Source organism: Theobroma cacao, chromosome 9, assembly GCF_000208745.1.
Source record: "Theobroma cacao cultivar B97-61/B2 chromosome 9, Criollo_cocoa_genome_V2, whole genome shotgun sequence".
Lineage (NCBI taxonomy): Eukaryota > Viridiplantae > Streptophyta > Magnoliopsida > Malvales > Malvaceae > Theobroma > Theobroma cacao.
The window spans coordinates 38175609-38198247 of NC_030858.1; the positions used below are offsets into that span (position 1 = coordinate 38175609).

A 22639-nucleotide genomic window follows, 5' to 3' on the forward strand; every position below is an offset into this window, starting at 1 on the left:
TCATTCAAGTTTATTCTTTTCTTTCTCTCATTCTTCAAGAAACAAAGTGATGTTACGAAAACATTGCCCCCAAAGAATGTAAAAATGGTTATGAAGCTTACTGTTTGAATGTCAGATAGCAGGCAACAATGGGATGAAGAATTGCAAGACCCTTTCCTGAGAAACAAACAGAAAAGTGGGGTTAGAACATTGGGCTGTGTGTTTAGGCCCAGTTCTGGGATATGTGGGTTGGAAGCTTCCAACCTTGGCCTAGTTGCGTAGCTCTATAAAATTGTCCGGTCAACGTTATTACACGAAGCGGAAGATTTTGTCTTTGATTTCTTTATTTAAAAAAAAAAAAGAATTGATTAAATTGACAAGAAACCCGTAATTCTTGGAACCCTAATCAATTTGTTCAACCCCATCTCTGACTCGTTAAGCCTTTCAAAATCTACTTAGCAAGGAAGTCTCAATATAAGCAAAGCACGGAAAGGGAAAACAAGTGGAAGAAGGAAAAGAGAAAAGCTTTCCTTGCTATTTTCTGCTCTTTTCAAATATGCAATTCAATCTTAATCTTCTTATTTAAAAGACGAAAACTTTGTATGGCTATAACTCCACAGCTAAAACCATTGCAAAACCCTAATTATCCCAATTCATCGGTCCAAAAACCCAATATTCTTCATGGCAACAGAAGCTACCACAACAAAGTTCCAAAATTCGGACTTCCGGCCGGTTCCACAGCCGCCGGATTTCCACCCGGGAGGCGATTTGAGCCCCCACGACGGGCTTCACTTTTGGCAGTTCATGATTGCCGGCTCCATCGCCGGCTGCGTTGAGCACATGGCTATGTTCCCTGTCGACACCGTCAAGACTCGTATGCAAGCCCTCGGCTCTTGCCCCATCAAATCAGTCGGTGTTGGTCACGCGCTCCGTTCCATCGTCAAATCCGAAGGACTCGCGGGCTTCTACCGGGGAATTGGGGCCATGGGACTCGGTGCTGGTCCGGCCCATGCCGTCTACTTCTCTGTGTACGAAGTTTCCAAGAAGTATTTTTCTGGTGGGAATCCGAATAACTCGGCGGCTCATGCGGTATCGGGGGTTTTCGCGACGGTAACAAGCGATGCCGTTTTAACGCCTATGGATATGGTGAAGCAGAGGTTACAGTTGGGGAACAGTGCTGCTTATAGAGGGGTGTTGGACTGTGTTAAGAAAGTTTTGAAAGAGGAAGGTTTTGGGGCGTTTTATGCTTCCTACAGGACGACGGTGCTCATGAATGCGCCGTTTACGGCAGTCCATTTTGCTACTTACGAGGCGGCGAAAAGGGGATTGATTGAGATTTCACCGGAGAGTGCGGATGATGAGCGGGTGATTGTCCACGCCACGGCTGGTGCTTTCGCCGGGGCTTCTGCTGCGGTTATCACTACGCCTCTTGATGTAGTTAAAACTCAGTTGCAGTGTCAGGTAATTCATGCTTTGCCCCCCTTCCCTCTTTTTTTTTTCCGTTGATTGTCTAATTTTGGTGCAGTGAGCTATTGCTGTGATCAGTTTTTGCTAGCTATATTAGGAATTTTTGCTTAGTTTGTTGTTTAATGGATGTTGTACGTGGAAACTTTTGGTGTAAAAACCCTCGATGCTAGATCTTGATGTTGTGCCGAGAACCATTTCAAACTCACTCAATAGAATTTCTTAAAGAAAAAGAAATATTTGAGGCATTGATTATTATCACTTTCAGTGGCTTGAGCATGCTGCTGATATTGCCTGGAATGGTTTGTGTTGTTAGTAATATTCAGTTGTGTATCGCCTACATCTGTGTTTTGCTTGGATAGACATATCCTGTCATTATAAACATTTGTTCGAATTGATACCAAAAGGGAGCCCTTATCCTATTGTTCTCCATGTTAACATTGTTAATCCTTCTTATCCAATTGAAAGCTTACAAATGCTCTCTCGTCTATGCTTCCAGACAGATGATGTAACGCTATTTTTCTTTTAGCTCAAATCTTTCAGGAATATCATTTAAAAATTTTTGCTATTGTCCCTTTCAGAAAACAAGGATCAATCTTTGACAATTTTGTTATTCACCACCCGAGTATTTGTTGAGTATTCTCGGATATAGCCAAAACTATAGCTTAAATGACCTGGATGGTTTTCATTGACAATCATCTTCACCATTTCATGTTTCTTTTCGTAAATTTCCATTACTTCGTCTGCTGTGTCATTTTGTATTTAATTAAATGAACCAATTTCTTGAAGATAACACAATGAGTAAGAAGATGCAATGTCTTGGTTACTGCAACACCATTAATTTCATTGTCTTGAGAGCAGCATACACTGAAAGTAAACCTGTTTCTTGTTCTGTATTTGCTTTTTTGCTTTCATAGTCTAGTTTCACCATTGGTGGGTTTGGACAAAAGCTGATATACATATATGTTAGTTCACATCCTTTAGGACATGTTTATACTTAATGAGCTGATTATTTACTTTGATTTATTATGCATCTAGCTTCCCTGATTGTTGTAGTGTTGTTATTAAAAATTGTATTACAGGGTGTGTGCGGATGTGATAGATTTAAGAGTAGTTCTATTAGTGAGGTGATTAAAACGATAGTGCAAAAAGATGGCTACAGGGGCCTCATGAGGGGATGGATTCCTCGAATGCTTTTCCATGCTCCTGCTGCTGCAATCTGCTGGTCTACATATGAAGCCGGAAAATCTTTCTTCCAAGAACTCAATGATAGCACCGAAAGTGGCACTGTCACCTGAAGTACCATAAGGAATTGCGACCATTGTATTTTGCAGCTGCATGACCAACACCTCAAGTAAGGGTGGAAAGTTTTTGCTTCACACGAGGGATGGGTAAGCAAGACATTACAATCAGGCATGGCAACAGTTTATTTAACTTTCACCATAGAGTGTAAACATTTTCATTTGTTACAACCAATTGAATAATAATAAATATCGAGTCATTTCCTAGCCGGGACCCTATCGAATTGTCATCTGTGAAAATTTTTTGGTTTTAGTTTCCATGACAATATAATTGCATCAGAAAGTTTTGAGTTTGTACCCCCAAAGATTCAAGTATTGAAAATGTTGTGCCTTAATGCAATGTTCAAGGATTATGTGCTACAGTTTGTTGACTACTTTAATTGTGGTCATTGCGTACTCGGTTCTATTGTTCTGATTTTTCTAATCTCGGCTGTGTTTTATGATGTGAGCATGGAAAAAGCTCCAGCCTGCCATTGAAGAGGAATATTCGAATGGAATCCAATTAAATCCTAGAATTGATTACAAATTGTTCAGTGTATTTTGTCGTTCTCCTCTCCAAACCCCTTCTGTTCCCTGTACCTCTGTTTTGGGAATCCCATCCGAGATAGCGGTGCTTGGTGAGGTTACAACCTGACCCACGATCACAGTGATATCATCAAGCTTTCCACCTGCTCAAAAAATTAATCACACACAAATGGAAATCAGGTCAAATATGGCTAAACAGAAATGGAATCATTATCACAGGAAAACTAAAAGAAAACCACGCCTGTTAGCTTCATCCCGAGAATTTTCTTCCAGAAAGGAACATCAAAACCCTGTAAAGGAAAACCAGTAACAGAACATGTTAAGGTTCATTACAGTGTGGCATGACTGTGGTGCCAGTTTTAACTGATTCTCACAAATAGTTTGACCTTGGATCTGGCCTCCAGTGAGTAGGGAGAATCGAAGCTTGAATCCATGGAATGATTGCTTGCCAGGTTAGCCAATGCCTTCGCTAGCGTCAAAGAATAGAAACAGAGAACATTGTGTAATTTAGCATCCACTATAAGAAGATGATAGTCATCTAACAGACAACAGTGGCGAGAAACACATACCAGCGTTGACAACGTCACTGTGTATGGACAATGTTGAAACGATTTCACGATCAAAAAGATTGTCAAACAGCCCGTCTGAACCCATTATGATGGTGTCTCCTTCCACTAATTCCACACTGCTAACCTGGTTTTACAGGAAGACAAACAGAAAGATAACTGTAACAAGAAGCTATTTTAAGTTAAGGGAAACTTGCTTTGGCACTGGTTAGTTGATTCCAGATTTGTGTTTTTGTCCTAATCAAGAGCACTTACCACCGCATCAAGATAGGTTTGGCCAACCAACTCCGAGCTCAGTTGATATGGACAGTCAAAGTAATGTTCTTGTGGAGAGGTTGAAAAGATTATCTGCCCTGCAGTAAGGTAATCAGATGACCAAACCTCTCCATTGCTGTAACAAATGAAAAACAAAAACACAATTGAAAACAGAAGAAGACCAGAATAAGCTGGCAGTGTTTGGCATTACCTTTGCGGATGACTCTTAATCCGCAATCACCTACGTTGGCAACCTTCATCATTCCATTCCTCTCTAGCATTGCAACGATACTACAAACCAACTGGAAAATCATGGTTAATGACAGTACCATGAAGTGTAAAAACAGACAAAAACAACACTTCAGAATATGATAAACTCACGCAGTAGCCGAGCCTTTAGAGGAAGTAGCAGCATGTGCTTTCTTTATGAGGATCTGGGGGTCGAAATTAACCTGGTAAAGATGTTTCAGAAGTCAGATATATCAACCAAAAAACAGCATATATGCATCCCCAAAGGAAATTCTTGTTTCAAAATATGCCAAATTACTACCTCCTCATCCCCCACAAGAGATGAAGCATTAGCCATCAGTTCCTTGGAGAATAATGAAGGGTCCACATTTTGTTCAGCCCAACTGGCAAATCAGAGAAGATGGAACTTGTCAAAAAATGATACTGTCAAAGAAACCTACTTTCACACATACTTCACATCTGCACTGCATGATGACTTTTCAGCTCACAACAGTGACATAGTTAGCCTACCTGTTTAAGAAACTAAAGGCATGTTTAGACAAAAAACTTGAAACTCATTTAATCTAGAAAAAACAGATTGCTGCTCCAAGATAAGTTTTTTTATACCCGGAGACACCGTCAGCAACAGCAATAACTCCCCCATTGAAGTTGCTAACAAAGAAAGCATCTTCCCCTCCTCTCTCCACCTATAGAGACACAGAGAAACTTACATGTGGGCAACCATTAAAATTGAATTCAAACATGTGGGGTAACAAAATTTTTCAAACTTGCCAGACCTTTTTTGGATGAGGAATGAGGTGAGTTCCGATACAAAAACTCACTTCCGACCTACAACCACACCAAAATTACATCAACACCCGTCATCTTCAGCTTGCTTATGATTATAAAAAGAAGCGGGAAATTTGATGTGTAGGTGCTAACCGAACAGGGTTGAATTGTGATGAAGCGAAACAGAGCAAGTTACTCTTCTTGGGAACAAAATTTCTGCTCGATAAACTGGGTTGGATATGCATCTGAGATTGAAGAATCGAAGCTCTGTACATGGAATTCGCCATTTCCCGCTTCGACCCCTCACTCTCTCTTTCCCTCTTTCCCACCTTCAGATTACAAGGCTCCTAAGCTCCAACTGAAATGTGTGGTTCAAATCTTCGAAATCAAAGCTATCTCACGACTTAAATTTAGTTTTTTCCGGACGCTTAGCGGGCACCAGGTGCCTAGTGGTAGAATAGTACCCTGCCACGGTACTGACCCGGGTTCGATTCCCGGCTGGTGCACTACTTGATTCTAATCAATATTTTCTGAAAAGTTTTTTAATTATTGGAATTATTTGATAAATATTTTATATTTACCGTCTGATTTTCTGTATCTTTCCGCATTTGCTTCACAACCAACAATGAACGCCATGTCCGCCTCTCCAACCGATCGTATCGAAGGTAATAACTTTGAACTTTTTTATTCAATTTTTTTTTTTTGTAAATTCTCAAATTTTCAAAGATGGTTTCTTGTGTACTTTTGCAGAGACCAACTATGGCAGTGGCAGCGACTCCGATACCAATCACGATGACGCGCCAGAATACTACCAGCCAATCTCAGCGGTCGACGATGATGACGATGAGGATCAAGACGGGTTCGGTGATAGAGTCAACTCAGATGAAGAACACCACTCTCAGAACCTATCGAACGGGTATGTCAATCGAGTGGAAAACGGAATCTCGTCTCTTCATGTAGGCGACGTTGCTGCGGAGGAAGAAGAAGAAGAAGAGAGGGTGATAGAGGCGTCTGATACGGCGATACGGAGGGCGTTTAGGGAAGACGAGAGCCGAAGAAACGCGCCGTTGACGCCGGAGAATGCTATGAGAGTTAGGGAAGCGATGCGTGGTGTTTCGTTTGCTGGGTTGGCTCCTGATTGGGCCAATGAGGTTCCTGAGGATCGGTGGGTCGATCAGCTTCGGAGGTTGAGGCAACCGCACCGCCCTTACAGTACTGTTCAAAACTAAACATGTATTTCCTGCTGGATGAATTCTAGTTCTTTGTCCAAATTTTTTTGGTTTTAAATCCCATTATTGTAAGTGTTTGAGTGCTTAGATGTTGCACAAATTTCTTCAAAGAAAAGTGAATTTCTAGCAAGTAGTAATGCAATCTAAGCTTTCTGTTTTCACTCGGAGTACCATTTTTGGAAGGAAGAACGGTTGGGAGTTAGAAGAACATGCAGTAAGTGTTGGCCAAACATCCTGGTAAACATATCCAATCTGTCCTTGTCCTGCCAAGAACTCTTAAGTCTTCAACTCTTGACGATCCGAAAATCCCAGTTTGACAATTAGATGAGCTTTGACACATAAGAAAAATCATGGTCTGAAGGAGGGAGATTGTTTGCTGATTTTGTTTTATCTTCCTTTTTCACCAGCTCCCATCCGGTTTACTCTTCAATCTTGTTGAGCTTATGTTGCTTATTTTTGCTATGCTTAACCTACGTTTTTTGCCCTTTTCGTTTATACCCCAAAATGAAAAAAATGAACAATCCATTGCCAAAATGATGGATTTGGGGAATGCTGGAACTGTTATTGAACAAATTTAGAAAAGCATCAATGACATTGTCCAACAGTGGAACTCAGGAAACAAACTAGTGTGAGTTCTTATAACACAAGATATGCCTAAGGAAATTAACTAGAAGAATGTTGCCACTGCAGCTTAAAAGAATTGAAGATGATGAACTTAAGCATGTGTTCTTAGGTATTTCTTCCTGCCTAATTAACTTGCTCATTTGTTTCCTGAAATCCGACGCTCAGCAAACACAAACAACAAGTCTCGGAACATGGCTAGACAGTCCTCAATCTGGTCATAACTAACAGTGCAAAACCGCAACTAGATTTTCCTTGGCTTGGATTGAATACGTAAACTCTGCCCTCAGAACAAAATGGTACACCGTTTTTTGACATGGTTGTATGGAATAACTCAAATAGTTACATCTAATGATTCCTCAAGCACCAATGTTCTCAATCTCGGCACCTTTATCCATTCTCTTCACAATGCCAGCTATAACCTGATATATGTCCCAAACGCAATGAGAAACAGAGACTATGAATGAGAGAGAGAGAGAGAGAGAAGAAGAAGAATAGGCAGCAGCAGCAGCAGCAGCAGCTTGGATCTAAGCAATCAATAAGACTTTTACCTTTCCAGGCCCCAACTCATAACTCTTCTTCAGCCCTTTGGTCAGCAAAGTTTTCACTGTTGTTTCCCATTGAACAGGAGATGTCACCTGCAATTTCAACCACAAGGTTTAATTGCAATTCTTAGACCATGGTGGCCAGAACCAAGTATTAAGTTGCTTACCTGACGTGCTAGTATGTTCTTTATTGTCTCAGAATCTGCATGTGGCTGAGCATCAACATTCGATATAACAGGTATTCTTGGGGTTCTAACCTGGGTTGCTGCCAATGCAGCCTCCAGTCTTGAGACTGCAGGATCCATGAAACTAGTGTGAAAAGCACCAGCAACAGCTAAACGCACCTGTGAAGGGGGGAAAATATTTTATCACCAGCAGTCAGGATATAGCTAGATTGCCACATTAGCCCATGTTTGTGAAGCTAAATGATTTACTATCAATCAAGGCAAAGGGAGAAAGATCACACTTTTAGATAGAATGAAAAAAAAAATTACCGTCATCCGAGCCTTGAATGACTTTGCTTTAGCTTCAACTGCCTCCACTCCTTTGACACCCCCAGATACTGCATAATTTCCCTGCCAAAGTAAATGCATTTTCAGTGCCCAAGTCAGCACATAACAGGTCTCCTAATAAACATAACACCCAAGCAAGACTCAATCGATCAATGAGACAGGAATGAAAGAATCTTACGGGACACAAATAATTTGCAATCTGAACTTTATCAGCTTCATCAACTTCTTGGTTGGCAGCATCACATAACTGCTGAACCTTCTCAGAATCAAGTCCTATGACACTGACCATAGCACTTTTAGCAGCATCAGCAGCTTCCTAAAAGCAGAAAAGAACAATCATTACCAACAGGAATCATGAAATCATCTACACAACAAGACACTATCAGACAGAAATTGATTGTTACCTGCATTGCTTCTCCTCTTAGTTTGACCAGCTTCAGTCCCTCCTCAAAGCTTTATACATGAAATCAAATTCAAAGGAGAAAGAGGAATATTAGCAGGCACATTGTTTTTCTAGTTTTACATGACATAATAACTCAAACAATAGTAGACACATTGAAGAAGGACAATGGCAATTTCTGTATGCCTTAAATATGGAAATGCAGCCTCTGGATGATTTAATAAGTCATTAAGGTATAGAAAAACAAAGACTGTAAAGTAATTTGCATAAGTTCAAATACGATACTGGTTCAATAATTGGCATCTAAATGACTCACCTAAAGGCCCCGGCAAATGCTAGTGCAGTATATTCTCCCAAGCTGAGGCCACATGTCACATCAACAGAGTCAATAATCTGCTGGCCTCCATCACGAGTTCGAAGCAGCTCCACAGCAGCTAGACTTGTGACATAAATAGCAGGCTGCAAAATCACACGCTAACTTATTAGTTCTTCACAATAGGATAAATGACAATAGATCACTGGCAAGACAAGATCATTAAAGGAAAGGAAATAAGCAATGCAAGGTACCTGACTAATGACAGTTGAATCTAACTTTTCCTTAGGACCATTGATGCAAACATCCAGAAGATCAAAACTGCAAGCAGCTCAAACGTAGTTAATTACAGACGATAGCAAAATATGAATTCTGTGTTAAACGATAGTCAATGGGGACTTTAATCCAAAACAAAATGAATCAAAAGCAGATTCTTTTTTTCATCCAAAAAGAGAACGAAAAGATTTTTGGGAGCGTTACCCTAATATATCATTTGCCTTCTTGTACAATTCTGCAGCAGCAGGCACACTCTGCGCCTCTTTTCCCATTCCAACTGCTTGTGCGCCCTGAAATTTTTCATTTCACATTTCGAAATTAACAAAGAAACCCATGGCAGATTAAAGGAAAAGCTTTCAAATTAGTAACATTTGACCTCGGATAAGAACAGATTTCCATTTCCCAGAGCTTAAAATTCTCCAGAATTCATTAAACAAAGAACTAACCTGACCGGGAAAGAGGAAAGCGGAGGTGGGCTTGTAATCAGCGAACAAGGCATCATCGACGACAGCTTGAGATCCGACGGAAACGCTCATGAAAACCCTAGATCGAGAGGGATTGTGGAGGCGGAAGCATCGAGGTGGAGCAGCTCCATTGGCGCGGAGCGAAGAAAGAGAAGAAGGGAGAGCGAGAGAGGCAGCAGACATTGCGAAGAGAGAGTAGTGGGAATTGGCGGAAGAAGCAAGGCGCAGGTGAAGCAGAGTGTGCATACGGAATCGTTGTTCCAATATATATACATATAGGTGTTTAGCGGAGATTACAAAGGCAGACGTTGGGGATTGGCTTCAAAACCAATGAAACCGGCCATCTGCCTACACCAACAAAATTATTTACAAAAAGGTAAAGGTGCTAGTATTTATTTATTGTAATAATAATAATAAATAGATAGATATAATATGCTAATTTTACTAAATTTATTTCGTATTATTTTTGTCTCTAATTTGTTCAGAAATTAAGATAAAAATGTTACTTTTAATATATTTATATTAAAATTTTTAAAATTCTTTATATAAAAGAATAAAAGCTTCATATTTTAAGACATATAGATAAAGAAAATGAGACGAAAAATTATATATATATATATATATATATATATTTATCCAATGCACAATGAATTAAATTTAAACCCTTCATAAAAAAATTATTTACTGTCTACTAACATTTTTCATAAACAAATTACTGCTATTGAAAGGTAAATTTACTTCTAAAAACACTTGAGTAAATTCCTATAAAATTGAGAATAATCAAATAATACTCTCCAATATATTTATATATTTTTACAAAAACTTTAGACTTGAAGGAATTGTTTGGACATGAAGTCAGGTTCCGGAATCAACTTCAGCTTCTCAGCATGATAAAGAAGAAGAGTACTTGGCACCTGCCCCCCTGTCTGTTGATTTACAAAAAAATTGCCTTTGATTCTTTGTTGTTGAACATGTTTCTTACAGGTAAACCATGCTGGCGGGTAGATGGACGATGATTCCAGGAAGCTATAAATCAAACTGCAGCTGGAAAAAGATTTACTTCATATACATCCTGTAAACACAGAAAGAAACATACATGAAACAAGTGTTTTTTCATCATGAAAGTCAAAATTGTCAGCCTGTGCAACCTAATCTGCATATCTTTCCTGCAGGAGATTTCTGTTGAATGGCCATTCTGAATATGTAAGCACTCTGACTAATGCATCTGAAACCTCATGTGGTCACAGAAACAAGAAAGGGAGTAATCATACCTGATCATTTACATTCTGTATCTATATAGAGTCGACAATCCGAAGCTCACTCAACGTGTCCCTTCTGCTCCTTATTACCCTTGCTTTGTCATCTCTTATTTCTAGAACCTGGTAAGCAGATGTCAAAACATATAATTCTCTCTCAACAGACATTCAAAGATAAATGCAGTTCCAAGGAGACAACAAATTCACACTGTATATGCAATCTCAAGCAGTATGCAATCAAAGAATAAAAACTGGTGCTTGGGTAATGTTGAGAAATTTAGACTCTAGAAGAGTGGCCAGCATTGCTTAATTAACGATCATTTTTCTTTTTCTTTCGTCAATTTCCGGAGAGGGTGAGGGACGGTGTCAGGGTTTGATTCCTTAGACTTAAGCTTTACATTTTTGAGACGGTATAAGATCCTGTTATATGTTTAGTTCACCTCTGGTCTTGAATTAAGAACTCCACTGGACATTCCCACATCAATGCGCCAGATGCTGCAATTGTACGCACTGCAGTCAAGGCTAAATGTTAATAACTATGTATAGAATGGATGAATCTGTTGCATATAAAGACTGGATCCCTACTGGTTTTAAAGATTTTTTCAAGAAAGTTTGCATACCAATTTGCTCCCAAGTATTGAGGTGTGTGTCCTACCACCATTGCCTTAGCTCCTACTGCTTGCAGAGTCTCCTCAAGAATAGCATTTATCTGCTAATGAGCAAGTAATTTTAGTTCCTGAAGGTACATAAGAATAAAACATTTTAGTTAGTACACTTGCCTGGTTAATCCGACAAGCCTCCAAGTCAGAAATATCTCTAGAGTATAGGCGGTTCCAAACAACGCTATCATACCCTTTGGTGGCTATGAAGGGCATGTGAGGACTGCTATCCTTGTCAATCAGACCTCTCATCCACTTAGATACTTCCATGTTCATCCTCTCTATGCCATATGAAACTGAGGAAGTACCAAGACTCCTATCAGACATTTCAAACAAAAAGAACAAAGAAAAAAACTTCTTACATATTATTTGACAAATGATAATGATCTTACTAAACTGATTCATGCAAAAATGAAGTTAATGCTTTTACCATGGTGAGGAAGGAGGCCACCGTGACAGAAGATCCAGTCATTAACCTTAAGAACTACAGCATGTCGTGCCAACTCACACGCAAGTGGACCACCTGGTCTAAACAGAACTGATCTGGAAATCACACCCTTTTGTCTCTGTCCTAATAATTTGATATCTTTATCAGAAAGGCTTTTTCATGAATGGAGAGGACATAGAAAGTGTCTAATTACCCTATATTCTTAAGATTATACAAGTAACTAACAAGTAAGAAGCATAGATGAAATAGGAAATGCCTTCATATTTATGATCAGTGAACTTTTCTAAGAACAAGAAGAAACATATCAGCTCAGTAAACTGAGAGCACTGAGAATTTTAGTACCTTTACCAGATTCCATGGCCCCCAATTGTTTCTAGACATTTTCTGTTCATCTGTCCACCTTCTAGACATGCTACACCAACCGGCTAATGCTCCCTCCCAGTCATATTGATAGTCATTCAAGTATTCAAGGAAATCAGCACACTCATCAAAAGCCCCAGATTCTACATATCTAAAATCCCCTTCCACATTCATAGTCTCATGATTTCCATTGACCTGTATCAAGAAGATGACTATCAGCATTCTATTTTAGTGAAAAGTGCAGAAAGTAGACCTCAAAGTTTCAGAAGTAATCCTTCCAATAAGAGCTATTAAAGTGTAAGTCAAGGACATCTTGAAAAGGAATCCAGAAGGTTTTGCTAGAACTATAAGTCATCTTAAATAGTCAGAAAGATGTTGCATGTGTAAAGAATTAGGCATGCTTCATACGCAAACTGGATTTAAAAATGCAGCAACTTGAACTTCAAAAATAAGATGCACCCAATCTGTTCTACTTTTAGCATCACAAACCTGGAAAACAGCTCCACCATTAGCCTTCGCTTGTATATCTAATGATCGCAACAAGGATAAGATGGCTATTTCATCATCACCTCGATCAAGTACATCTCCAAGCTGAACCAATACCTACTTTCTCAAACAGTAACATAAGAATCAGATGGAATTCAGATTAGAGAAACAATTCCATACGTGGATAAACTTATCTACATAAACGATAATGTTAAATTTGGCATAGGTCTAGCAGCCACTGTGATAATAAGAAATCGATAGCAAAAGAACTGCAAACTTAGCACTATTCTTTCACGATTTGAACTAGAGAATATGAAGTCTGGAGTCACTGCAGAACTTCTTCAAGATGTTATCAACAAAAGAAGAAGAAGAATACCGCATCTCCTCCCGTCCATAAGTCTTCACCATCAGAACTCAAGACGCCAGCCATCTCCAGTGCACTTCTAGCTTGGTCAAGGTCTCCATGTAGATCTCCAACTACTCATGGAGGCAAATAAAGATATACATTACTTCAGAAGTGATGAACAGAATAAACAATACTAATGAGCAAAATGTTCCCCAAGACGTTGTCCACCAATCAAACAAAGTCCTTTTCCGACTTTGAATATTCATTATGTATTTGTATTATCAGTTAATCAACACATTCTATATTTGTATTATCAGTTAATCAACAACAGATTGTGCAAATACTTTGAAATTTTGAACATACATCTCAAACAAGCATCCAGAGTTTTTACGTGTTCGAGACTCGAAAGCAAAGTTTATGCAAACTCCTGGACTGAGGAGTGCAAAAGCCTGAATTCAAGACTCGAAAGCAGGCATTTAAGCAATAACAGTGAACGAATAAAACGGTTCTAATTTTGCTATGATCTGATTCAATGCCAACTGATAGTGACTGGTTTAAGTCCCAAGTCCTTCTACCACCCAACAAAGATTTCCCAAAGCTACAGAAATCAACGTTCAAGAATAAAGAGCTAGAACAAACACAGAAAACTTGAGCATGAAATTCAACAATAAGTTACATGGAGCTGTAACAAGAAAAAAAAAAGAAGAAACCTGCAACTATACGGCGACCAGGAGCAGAAACAAAAGTGGGAGGATTTCCACTGACAACAATGGGCTTCAGGGCTGTTCCTACACTACCGTTACTGAAAGAAGAGGACGACAAAGAAGTTTCAGTAAGCCTTTTGGGGTGTGAAGAAGGTGGCAGTGGCAATGAATTCAAGCATAGTGAAACCATTGCCCTGCTATTATCTTCTCTGTTTTATTTGACAAGAAGAAGGCTTTTGTTTTCTGTGCTTCAAGAGTTGTCAAACTGAAGAAATGTTCTCAGCCAAGTATTTGGTTTTATCTCTGCTCTTTTTTGCTTTCCTTGATATTTTTTCTGGCTGTGGATGGAGGTTGGAGCTTATATGGAACTTCCTTTATTTTTGTCTAATTCTAACGACCGAAGCAAGAGACACCTGGTCACGAAATGTCCGCAACTCGAAACGTAAACGATACCGTTTGCTGTTTCATGACATTGGCGCTTAGGAACAAGACCAAGAACTCCTTGTCACCGTGACATTGGCGCCTAGGAACAAAGCTCAAGAATAGCTTTCGTCTGCATCGATCTCTACTCTGGATCCGTCCCGACTCTCTTTATTACCAACTTAGGATCCCTTGCACAATAAGCTCCCAACCCACTTTAGCTCTAATTAAAGTAAAAGACAAAATTACAACATGTTTTCTTTTAGAGAACTACTATCTTTTCTAAAGTTAAAGATACATTTTATAATATAAAAGTTAAATTAGAATGAGATTAAAACTCAACATGGAATAAGAAATTTAAAATTATACAATTACTTAATGTTATATTTAAAATAAAGATCTTAGTCAAATAAAATTTAAAATTCTAATGAACTTAAAACTCAACAAATAACGTCCTTAAATCGAGTAAATCCTGACACCAATCAAAAGTTTCCTCAGAACTCAAACCAACCCAATTAGGCCGACCGAAGCCTGCTTAAGAAATCCCTGGGTTTACAACCTGACAACAAACCCATCTAGATGAACTTGACAGGCTTATTTCCTCTCCATCGGCCAAGCTTTTCGACTACTAGCCCTTCCAAAATTGGGCTCTTGGCTGCCCACCAGGTCATCACCAACATCAATTCCAGGATCCCATTATCTACCAAAGGCATCATCTTCCAAATGGGAAATGATAGAAACCACACGCCTTCCACCCAAATCAAATTTCAAACTTTGGGGTCAGCAATCTATGACTAACCACCAACCCTATGTCTGCATCCTCTTTTGTTGGCTCCAAAACGAAAAAAAACGAAGAAATTGGTGCAAGTTATCTTATCTCAAATTGTTTTAGCATCAAATCAGCATCAGATAAAGTCCAAGATCCTTCGTATCAAATCAAGTTTGCAGGATCTACAATTCTATTTGTAGGGTCTCAACTTGTTCTAAAGGAGATTCTACTGATATGCGCTTTGATCTATTGTTATTTTTCTCTCTTTGTTCTTGGTAGCAATCATTATTGTGTTTAAAAGCTAGAAATAATTGATTCCCATTTTTTATAAAATAACAAAAATCTTTAAATGAATAATTCATTATATTATCGATAGAAAATGTATCCTCTATCAAAATATTTTGTAAGACTATGCACAAGTCGCAATCGAGTTTTTTCTATGTCAAATCCTTATATAGTATATATATATAATATATATATATTTAATTAATATNTATATATATATATATATTGTTGTAATATCATTAACATTTATTCTTGATAATGGTCTATCATTGATTAATGCTTATACATAAATTTATGATCGGTTTAACAAAATAGATACATTCTTTATTTTAAATTTGACAGAGTTTTGATTTTGATATATTTTATATTAAATTTAGAAAAAAATCATAATATAAATATTGAATGCTTTTTAAATTGTTCAATTTATTTGACAGGTTTTGATTCAAAATTTTATGACGAAATTAAGAATAAAGGAGCTTCAAAGTTCATAGTCATTTTTTGCCATTTCCTTATCAGGAGCTACATGGGCGTGTCTGGCTCCACATTCCATAACAAAAACAAGAGTCGGACTAGAGCCCATGCTTGTATTATAAGAAGAAAAGGAAGCCCTTTGGGTGGTGGTGTAGCACATGGAGGCTCGGAGTGTAGGCTCCAACATTGACATGAAGTTGAAATGAAAGAGAGCTAGGGTGCATGTGCTGGAAGCGCAATGGCAAGCCTTGACAGATGCTTGCTGCCAGTGCTGTCAAATCTAGACTCGAGAGAGAGGCAAGACCGACCTGTGATTATTTGGGTCCCCTACCAGCATTTCATCTTTCTGATCACACTTGTCAATTGTAACTCTAAAATATTCACAGCAAAAACTTGTCTATGCTTCAGATTAGAACGTACACAATCATCAACTATGTAGTCTAGGCATCCAATTGGGGGTGGGGGGTCAGTGATGACAAATGACTTTCATAAAGTTGTTCTTGCCTTGATGAATGTGGGATTTTTCCCTTTCTGCTCAATTTCATGTTTCCTCCTTTACTTGTCTACTGCTGGAGGGTAAGCTTTTGGAAGAGTTTTCAGTCTTCAAAATAATGTAGTACCAGCTTTTTCTTCTTCATGGTCAAATGATGGCAGGCAGGCAGGCAAAAGCTTGTTTACGGCATCAATTAACATTGAAATTATCCGCTCAAATATCAGCTTCGGAAAAACATTACTAGCTTTTCTTTCTGATCAAATATCCAATTTAACTCCTTAAATAAAGATAAATTCATTTATCATAAACAGAACAAATGCTTCCTTATTATGCTAACAGAAGTCTTGCTTTGTATTCAACAGAAGTCTTGCTTTAATTATGATTATCGGAAAATTTTGGATTAGATTCGGAGCACTCTCCACCAAGGAGATGAACTCATGAAATGCTTAGAACTAAGAAAAGGTCGGTTTAGGGTGGGATGGGGATGGAGGTAAGATGTTATATGCATGGTGCAATGACTTGCCAATCGCCACACTTGCACCATGAAAACCAGGCTGGGGCGAGGGGCCCAGGGCGCCTGATCCGGCTCTGGCGTTGGTCGTATTTGCTAGGATTCGGACAAGTGGGAGAGCCAATGTGAGGAGACTGTCGGGCCAGGGCCCCACTAGAAGATGTTTAGGGAAGAGAGGGCCAAGGGGAGGGAGGGGAAGCCTCTGGCTCCACGTGTAAATGTGGCTAATGAACAAGGTGATGTGACGCAAATAAAAAAAAAAGGTTGTCCTCCTGTTGCCGGCAGGCTAAGCTTAATGCCTCAATGCTGGGCCCTCTGTTACCTCCTGAACTTGGAGGATAAATGCCCATTGGGCTTGTTCTGCCTCGCCTACGCCTACACTTCCCCCTCCCCTACCTGGCTACCACCACTCACTCACTCACCTTCTACTGTCACCTTGAAATAATTTGACAAACCAAAAGACCCAAATGAAGTGTTACCATCTTTTTTTTCCCCAAATGTCAAAACGAATTATTTTTATTATTATGATTGGATGCTTCACAGCCGTTGTCATATTTGGGAATTACAATTTTCTATTTAGAATAAGGGGTTTGTGTCACCATTTCGATTTCAACCAATTTTACTATGGAAATCCCACTTTCATCTTTTAGCCTCCTTGAGAAAAAGAAATGTTGTTTAAAACAAAATGATATGGTTATGTGGTTTGGACAATATCCTTACTATTTAAGCAGTTCTAAACAATGGCATACCATTTTGACTAAAAAATATTAAAAAAAGGGGAACTTTATCAAATTATGTAAGCATAGAGCAATGACAGCTATGACATTAATATTTAGTATTAACATATGAAAGCAGGTAGGACCCATGATGTCCACAACAGGCCAAAAAGGATCGAAGGTAGATTTAACCTTTTTCGTCAGAGTCAGACTGAGGGGAGGCAGGAGAAGAAGTCTAAGAAAAGGAATAAAAGGAAGAAATATGACCAAATTAACCAGATTTTGGTTTTTCCCAATGGAGAAATCGAAGCACATAAGAAAAAAGATTAACAACAAGGGGGGGAATTGATGTGCTGCTGGAAGGAGTCAGAAGCTATGGTGGTGGGAGGGGGCATTAATGTCCTTTAATGTAGTGTCCCAAAATTTTTAATGAAATCCAGAGATGGAAAAAGAAAGATAGGGCCAAAGGCCCCCCCCCCGCCCTCTCCTCGAAGTTGGAGAAATGGAGATATTGAGAGAGTCTGGAGTCTGGAGTCTGGAGTCTGGAGAGCTGGACCTGAAGCCTGAACCTGGGGACCTGAGACTCTGTCACCTTCTCTGCTGCACTGTACTGTATAAAAGAAAGCACACACACAAAAAGAGAGAAAATAAAATAAGAGGCGGGTCTTGCCTCTTCCTGCCAATAGGATATACGGTCTAAAAGTCTAAACTCTAAGCTAGGAAAATCTAATCTAAAGAAACAAGTCTAGAAAAAAGTTGAGTGTTCAAGTATGCGTGGTGCAAGTTGCGAGGCATCACCCCCTCCCTCTGAGTCAGCGAAAGAAGGCTTGAAATGACCAGGTCCCAAGGCACATTTTCCATTCTCTAGTTAATTACCCTACAACTTGATTAATTTCTGTTTAAGAAGGCAATCACTCCAAATATAGAATTTAATGCTTTAATCTGTTGGTTTACGTGCAACATGTGTTCATAGATATACGAGAGCTTTACCAGGAGGTGAATTCTAGAACATGATTAGCTTAAATTCAAATCCATGTTATCATGAACCTGAAGACGTTACACAGTTGAGAACATTCTCGACAGGTCAGATTGACAGAGAAAGGTTAATCAAGAAGAAAAACTCGGGTTGATTTCAAGATTAAATTCACATTTGCCGACTGCAAAATTAGAGGGTTGATTCTCAAGTAATGATAGTTTTGTTGAAGAAATGGTGAGGGGGATTTCCCAAAATTGTTAAACTCACAAAGTGATACGCTGGGAGGGTGAAGGGCAGTCCGTGCACCTTTGGGGGCAATGATGATTGACCCACCAATGTTTAATTAAATCTAAAAAGTAATCACTTTCCTCAGCTTTTTCTAACAACTATTTGCACTACAAAGGAGTACACCCTGCTTCTATTTAATATCAAATAATTGATACTGACATTTCACTTTGGGTTAAGAATTTACTAATTATATTTAGGTTTATACATAAAAGTTATTCCTTAATTGATCATTTTTTATTAGTATAATTATATTTTTTTATAATTAACAAAAAAGATATTCGAATTTTACTTTTTTAATAAGATCATGTATCAATTAATGAGTTAAATATTTAAAAAATTTAATTAATATAATCAATTAGTCAACTATAATTTATATTAAGATTTATATATATATATATATATATATATATTTATTCTTGATCTTTGCTATGTATGGATTCAACCTATCAATCCATCATCTATGGCATTTCCAAGTTGAGTACAGGCTTTTTCCATTTAAGAACTTTACACTGATTTGTTTATCAGGTTTGAACATACTTTGATTATTATGCTACAAATTATATCATAGCGATGCTTAATTAAGGAAGATATTGTGATAATCTAATAGAATATTAAGATAAAGCTTAGGAGTCCGTACGGGGACTGCCCTTGAGACTTTCCTCATGGTAACTTTGCTCTATTAAATAATTTGATAAATTAGGGTTTGCCCCCCGGCAAAGCTTCGTCAATTGGAGAAAATCGCGGTTTTTCTTCTTTTTAATTTTATTTGGTCATGGATAACCCTATAGTTCACTAAAGCTGTAATGCATAACGTAGTCGGCAGCGTATAAACTAAGAAAAATTAATGCATAATTAAGACAAAAATAATTATAAATTTATATGCAATTCTCATCAAATGGCAACTAAAAAGGGAGAAGGAAAACCGTCCCTCCATAAAATTTTACTTGGTCTTTGAGATTGATTGTGAATTTCATGCTCTCCACGTCCTCTCCTCTTAATTATAAATACTGCCAACCCCACCTCTTTCCTCGCTCACCATGTGAGCTCTGAGATGTGTTTCAGAGCCTAGCTTTCACAGCTAATCTCAGCTCTTGAGGCGTGTTGAAGAGAGCTTTTACTTTTTACAGGGTTTTGATTTTCCCATGGAAAAGTATGGGAGAATCTGTAAAGCTCAGGAGGGATAGCGCCATCTCGACGAGGTTGTGTTTTAAATGTTCATCAGCTGGCGCTATCTATCCTGAGTTTCATGGGTTCTTCCTGCTATGTGCATCTGGGATGCGGTTTCAGCTTTCAAGGAATGATACATGGTTGGTATTTTTTTGCTAATTTTCGGTATGTATATAAGATTTCTTCCATAAGTTTATTCTTTTTAGGTTACATCTTTATCTTTTTAGCAGAAAGAAAGCCAAGTATTCTTGAGTAAGTTCTGATGATTCTTGTCTTTGATTTTGAGTACCAAATCGCAAGTACTACTGTATGACTAAGTCGCTGATCTTTCATGCTTACAGTTTGCGTTGCTAAGCTTCCTTGTGCAGGGGTTCCCTTGCTTTATGGGATTGATGAAATATTCACTCATCCAAGGGAAACCAGGAAAGAGAGTTAAAACAAAACACAAGTAAGGGTAATTGATCTTTGGAATCCTCTGCAAAGTACAAAGCTGATGATGATAAGTCAAAAAAAAAAAAGAAAAAAAAGACGAGGGTTGATCTTCGATTTTCCCTCTAATCTATCCTCATCTCTCTTAGAATTTCTCAGATGGATTTTGTTTTATCCAGGGAACTGGTTCTTGTTTCTTTAATCAGCATCTGGAGATTTTGTACCATGCTGCTATGTATTCTTTCTAGGTTACACCATGACGTCTTTCATAAAGACAAAATCAAGTATTTCCAAATGATCTTTTGCCTTATTCCCAAATACAATTTTTGGCAAGATTTGGCCTATAATATATGGTTCTCTTGCCTTTGGTTTTTTCCATGCTATTGAGATTGATTTTGTAGTATATGGATCTTTCTTACCTTTCTTCCATTCAATCTTCTTTACTTTCTCTTTGTCTTACCCCCTCTTCTGCTTTCACCCTACTAAGAACTTTTGGAACTTGGTTTCAGAGGTGAATATCCGAATATGCATTACATTTACTAATTTAATTACTATGTTCTTGTCTGTTTGTAGTGAAATTATAGAAGTAGAAATCTTCTGTAATTCCCCACTGCTGCTTCAACTTAAAATCCTCCTACCCTTTCAATTTGCTTTGACGATTCGTTTATTTGCCACCAAGTTTTCTACAGGCAACACAGATTCAGAGGCTTTTATTTCCAGCTGCTGCCCAACCCAAAACTCTGATACACTCTAGTTTTCTCCAGGAAGCCGGTCTCCGATAACCTTTACGGGTTTGCAGAAGGTGCTAGCTAGCTAGGGTTTTATGCTTTGACTTAAAATTATTAGCAGGCTTTATTTTTTTTTCTCTCAGTTTCTGTGGATGTTGACTCCTTTCCCGACTTGGTTCAGGTCACGGTCTGGTCGCTTTCTTTTCCACAGTTCTTCATTTTCAATTTATTTCTTCATGTTCATCATTGTCTCTGTAACAAAAGCAAATGTGATGCTATTGATAATTCTAATATATAAATTAATAGAATTAATAAATGGGGGTTTAATAAAAAATTTTCAATTGGGAAAAGATTATGATGGTGAAGTTGACTTCTAAAACTTCGAATTCTTTTATGTAATGTAGCTATCCCTTCTCTGTTGAGATGCAATATAAGATCATGCGGTTGGCCATTACCAGGCTAAGTGTAGGGTTGGGATGAATTCTTTTCAGCTTTGATCTAACTTTAGGTTACAGGGTGTGTCTAACTGTATGGGAACAAAGGAACCAAATCATCTGTTTGTGATCCTCATGATATTATTACCCTTTGATAATATTATAATCATCTTCACAACAAGGTGGGCAATGTGCTTCAACAGAAACACCCACCACTTCTCTACAGTTTTTGGGAGTTCAAATCACTCCATTTCTTCATCATCTTGTAAATAAAAAGTATATTTCAAATATAAATAGGCTTCATTGTTGACACAAAGCTCAATTAAATAATCTAATTTGATCCAATGTTTATCCTTTTCACTTATTTTAAACTAATCCTTACGCTATTGGCTCAATATCTGAATGTGTGCTGGAAATGTCGTGACGCACTGGATTCATGCATGGATTGGTGGGATCTCAGATCGACTTTGAGACATCACTGCCCCGTGGAAGCTGCAGCAGCCTTGTGCAATTTCAACTATGATAAATTTCTAAATGTGATCTTTGGAAAGCAATAACACCAATCCGAATTGATTGATATTCCTGAGAAGCTCGGCTTCAATTAGCTTATGCAAGCGTGGACTCCCCAGCTGCAGAAGCTAGGAGGCTGGAGATCAGGGGGGGAGATGGGGGAAAAAGGACACTTTCTTTTGACCAAATGAAACACAAAACATATGGAAAGTAATAGCTGTTTTGAAAGGGTTGAGAGTAAGATTTCAAATAGATTAAAATCTAGGGTACGTCGGTGTAGCTGTCAAAAGTATAGCTGGTCCGGAGAACCAGGCAGGACATGAATGTCCTTGCCGTGGGCCTAAGAGCAACCGTATCCAGGGACGAGTATTTAATTTCTCATTTATTTCATTCTCACTCTCCTTTGGAGTTTTGGACACACCTTAGAGGAATATATGTCCACCAGATGCGGTTGAGAATGACCTGCCTTAGATCTTCAGAGACAAACAATGAGTTCAATTTGAATGTCTCAGAGAAATCTACGACTGGTATTTCTCCACCATGAAAGCATGTATAAGTTTTCACGCTTGCTTGTTGCTCGTTGACACCTAGTAATTAACTTTTCGGACATGACTTATACAACTGTGTGATGAGAGTCGATGCATTAGAGGATGTTGCTCTATATATAATGGAATATATATCCAAGTCTAAAACCTAACTATAAACCCACCCCCCCC

General features: G+C 38.4%; 5 protein-coding genes and 1 long non-coding RNA gene across 7 annotated transcripts; 3 read left to right on the plus strand and 3 right to left on the minus strand.

Moving 5' to 3' along the window:
* Positions 326-3140, plus strand: LOC18591026 (mitoferrin). The gene is made up of 2 exons (XM_007016922.2): positions 326-1440; positions 2526-3140. The coding sequence occupies exons 1-2, from the start codon at positions 661-663 to the stop codon at positions 2739-2741; spliced, it is 996 nt and encodes a 331-aa protein (XP_007016984.2). The 5' UTR covers positions 326-660; the 3' UTR covers positions 2742-3140.
* On the minus strand, positions 3229-5517 carry LOC18591027 (probable protein phosphatase 2C 26). Its single transcript, XM_007016923.2, has 11 exons — positions 5261-5517; positions 5116-5167; positions 4946-5025; positions 4641-4722; positions 4472-4542; positions 4302-4381; positions 4091-4188; positions 3839-3962; positions 3656-3738; positions 3511-3559; positions 3229-3412 (listed from the first exon to the last, which is right to left on the minus strand). Exons 1-11 carry the CDS (start codon positions 5392-5394, stop codon positions 3264-3266), a joined length of 1002 nt encoding a protein of 333 aa, XP_007016985.2. The 5' UTR covers positions 5395-5517; the 3' UTR covers positions 3229-3263.
* On the plus strand, positions 5662-6497 carry LOC18591028. The gene is made up of 2 exons (XM_007016925.2): positions 5662-5772; positions 5858-6497. The coding sequence occupies exons 1-2, from the start codon at positions 5733-5735 to the stop codon at positions 6334-6336; spliced, it is 519 nt and encodes a 172-aa protein (XP_007016987.2). The 5' UTR covers positions 5662-5732; the 3' UTR covers positions 6337-6497.
* LOC18591029 (malonyl CoA-acyl carrier protein transacylase) lies at positions 6876-9823 on the minus strand. The gene is made up of 10 exons (XM_007016926.2): positions 9450-9823; positions 9208-9293; positions 8982-9048; positions 8731-8873; positions 8419-8467; positions 8193-8330; positions 7997-8077; positions 7670-7846; positions 7509-7595; positions 6876-7379 (listed from the first exon to the last, which is right to left on the minus strand). The coding sequence occupies exons 1-10, from the start codon at positions 9711-9713 to the stop codon at positions 7317-7319; spliced, it is 1155 nt and encodes a 384-aa protein (XP_007016988.2). The 5' UTR covers positions 9714-9823; the 3' UTR covers positions 6876-7316.
* LOC18591030 (shewanella-like protein phosphatase 1) lies at positions 10184-14047 on the minus strand. Of its 2 annotated transcripts, none has more exons than XM_018128526.1 (10): positions 13733-14047; positions 13053-13153; positions 12680-12793; positions 12179-12385; positions 11813-11948; positions 11503-11678; positions 11344-11432; positions 11164-11233; positions 10739-10846; positions 10184-10539 (listed from the first exon to the last, which is right to left on the minus strand). In XM_018128526.1, the coding sequence occupies exons 1-9, from the start codon at positions 13914-13916 to the stop codon at positions 10760-10762; spliced, it is 1164 nt and encodes a 387-aa protein (XP_017984015.1). In that variant the 5' UTR covers positions 13917-14047; the 3' UTR covers positions 10184-10539; positions 10739-10759. The 2 variants fall into 2 exon arrangements, with proteins under 2 accessions (XP_017984015.1, XP_007016992.2); XM_007016930.2 differs by having other exon boundaries at positions 12173-12385; positions 13733-14045.
* LOC18591032 lies at positions 19689-20629 on the plus strand. The gene is made up of 2 exons (XR_001929299.1): positions 19689-19962; positions 20164-20629. It is a non-coding gene; the product is annotated as an uncharacterized LOC18591032 (long non-coding RNA).

What these genes read in the sequence shown, in the direction of transcription:
- LOC18591029 (XM_007016926.2), bottom strand. Translation starts at nt 9,713, where the DNA reads ATGCACACTCTGCTTCACCTGCGCCTTGCTTCTTCCGCCAATTCCCAC. An exon ending in TTGCAAATTATTTGTGTCCC is followed by an intron (nt 8,078 to 8,192) that starts GTAAGATTCTTT and finishes TTACTTTGGCAG; the next exon opens with GGAAATTATGCAGTATCTGG. An exon ending in ATGAGTTGGGGCCTGGAAAG is followed by an intron (nt 7,380 to 7,508) that starts GTAAAAGTCTTA and finishes GACATATATCAG; the next exon opens with GTTATAGCTGGCATTGTGAA.
- LOC18591026 (XM_007016922.2), top strand. Translation starts at nt 661, where the DNA reads ATGGCAACAGAAGCTACCACAACAAAGTTCCAAAATTCGGACTTCCGG. An exon ending in AAACTCAGTTGCAGTGTCAG is followed by an intron (nt 1,441 to 2,525) that starts GTAATTCATGCT and finishes ATTGTATTACAG; the next exon opens with GGTGTGTGCGGATGTGATAG.
- LOC18591027 (XM_007016923.2), bottom strand. Translation starts at nt 5,394, where the DNA reads ATGGCGAATTCCATGTACAGAGCTTCGATTCTTCAATCTCAGATGCAT. An exon ending in TCATTCCTCATCCAAAAAAG is followed by an intron (nt 5,026 to 5,115) that starts GTCTGGCAAGTT and finishes GTGTCTCTATAG; the next exon opens with GTGGAGAGAGGAGGGGAAGA. An exon ending in AAACCTATCTTGATGCGGTG is followed by an intron (nt 3,963 to 4,090) that starts GTAAGTGCTCTT and finishes CTGTAAAACCAG; the next exon opens with GTTAGCAGTGTGGAATTAGT.
- LOC18591030 (XM_007016930.2), bottom strand. Translation starts at nt 13,916, where the DNA reads ATGGTTTCACTATGCTTGAATTCATTGCCACTGCCACCTTCTTCACAC. An exon ending in TATGGACGGGAGGAGATGCG is followed by an intron (nt 12,794 to 13,052) that starts GTATTCTTCTTC and finishes TTGAGAAAGTAG; the next exon opens with GTATTGGTTCAGCTTGGAGA. An exon ending in ATGGTGGAGCTGTTTTCCAG is followed by an intron (nt 12,386 to 12,679) that starts GTTTGTGATGCT and finishes TTCTTGATACAG; the next exon opens with GTCAATGGAAATCATGAGAC.
- LOC18591028 (XM_007016925.2), top strand. Translation starts at nt 5,733, where the DNA reads ATGAACGCCATGTCCGCCTCTCCAACCGATCGTATCGAAG. An exon ending in TCCAACCGATCGTATCGAAG is followed by an intron (nt 5,773 to 5,857) that starts GTAATAACTTTG and finishes GTACTTTTGCAG; the next exon opens with AGACCAACTATGGCAGTGGC.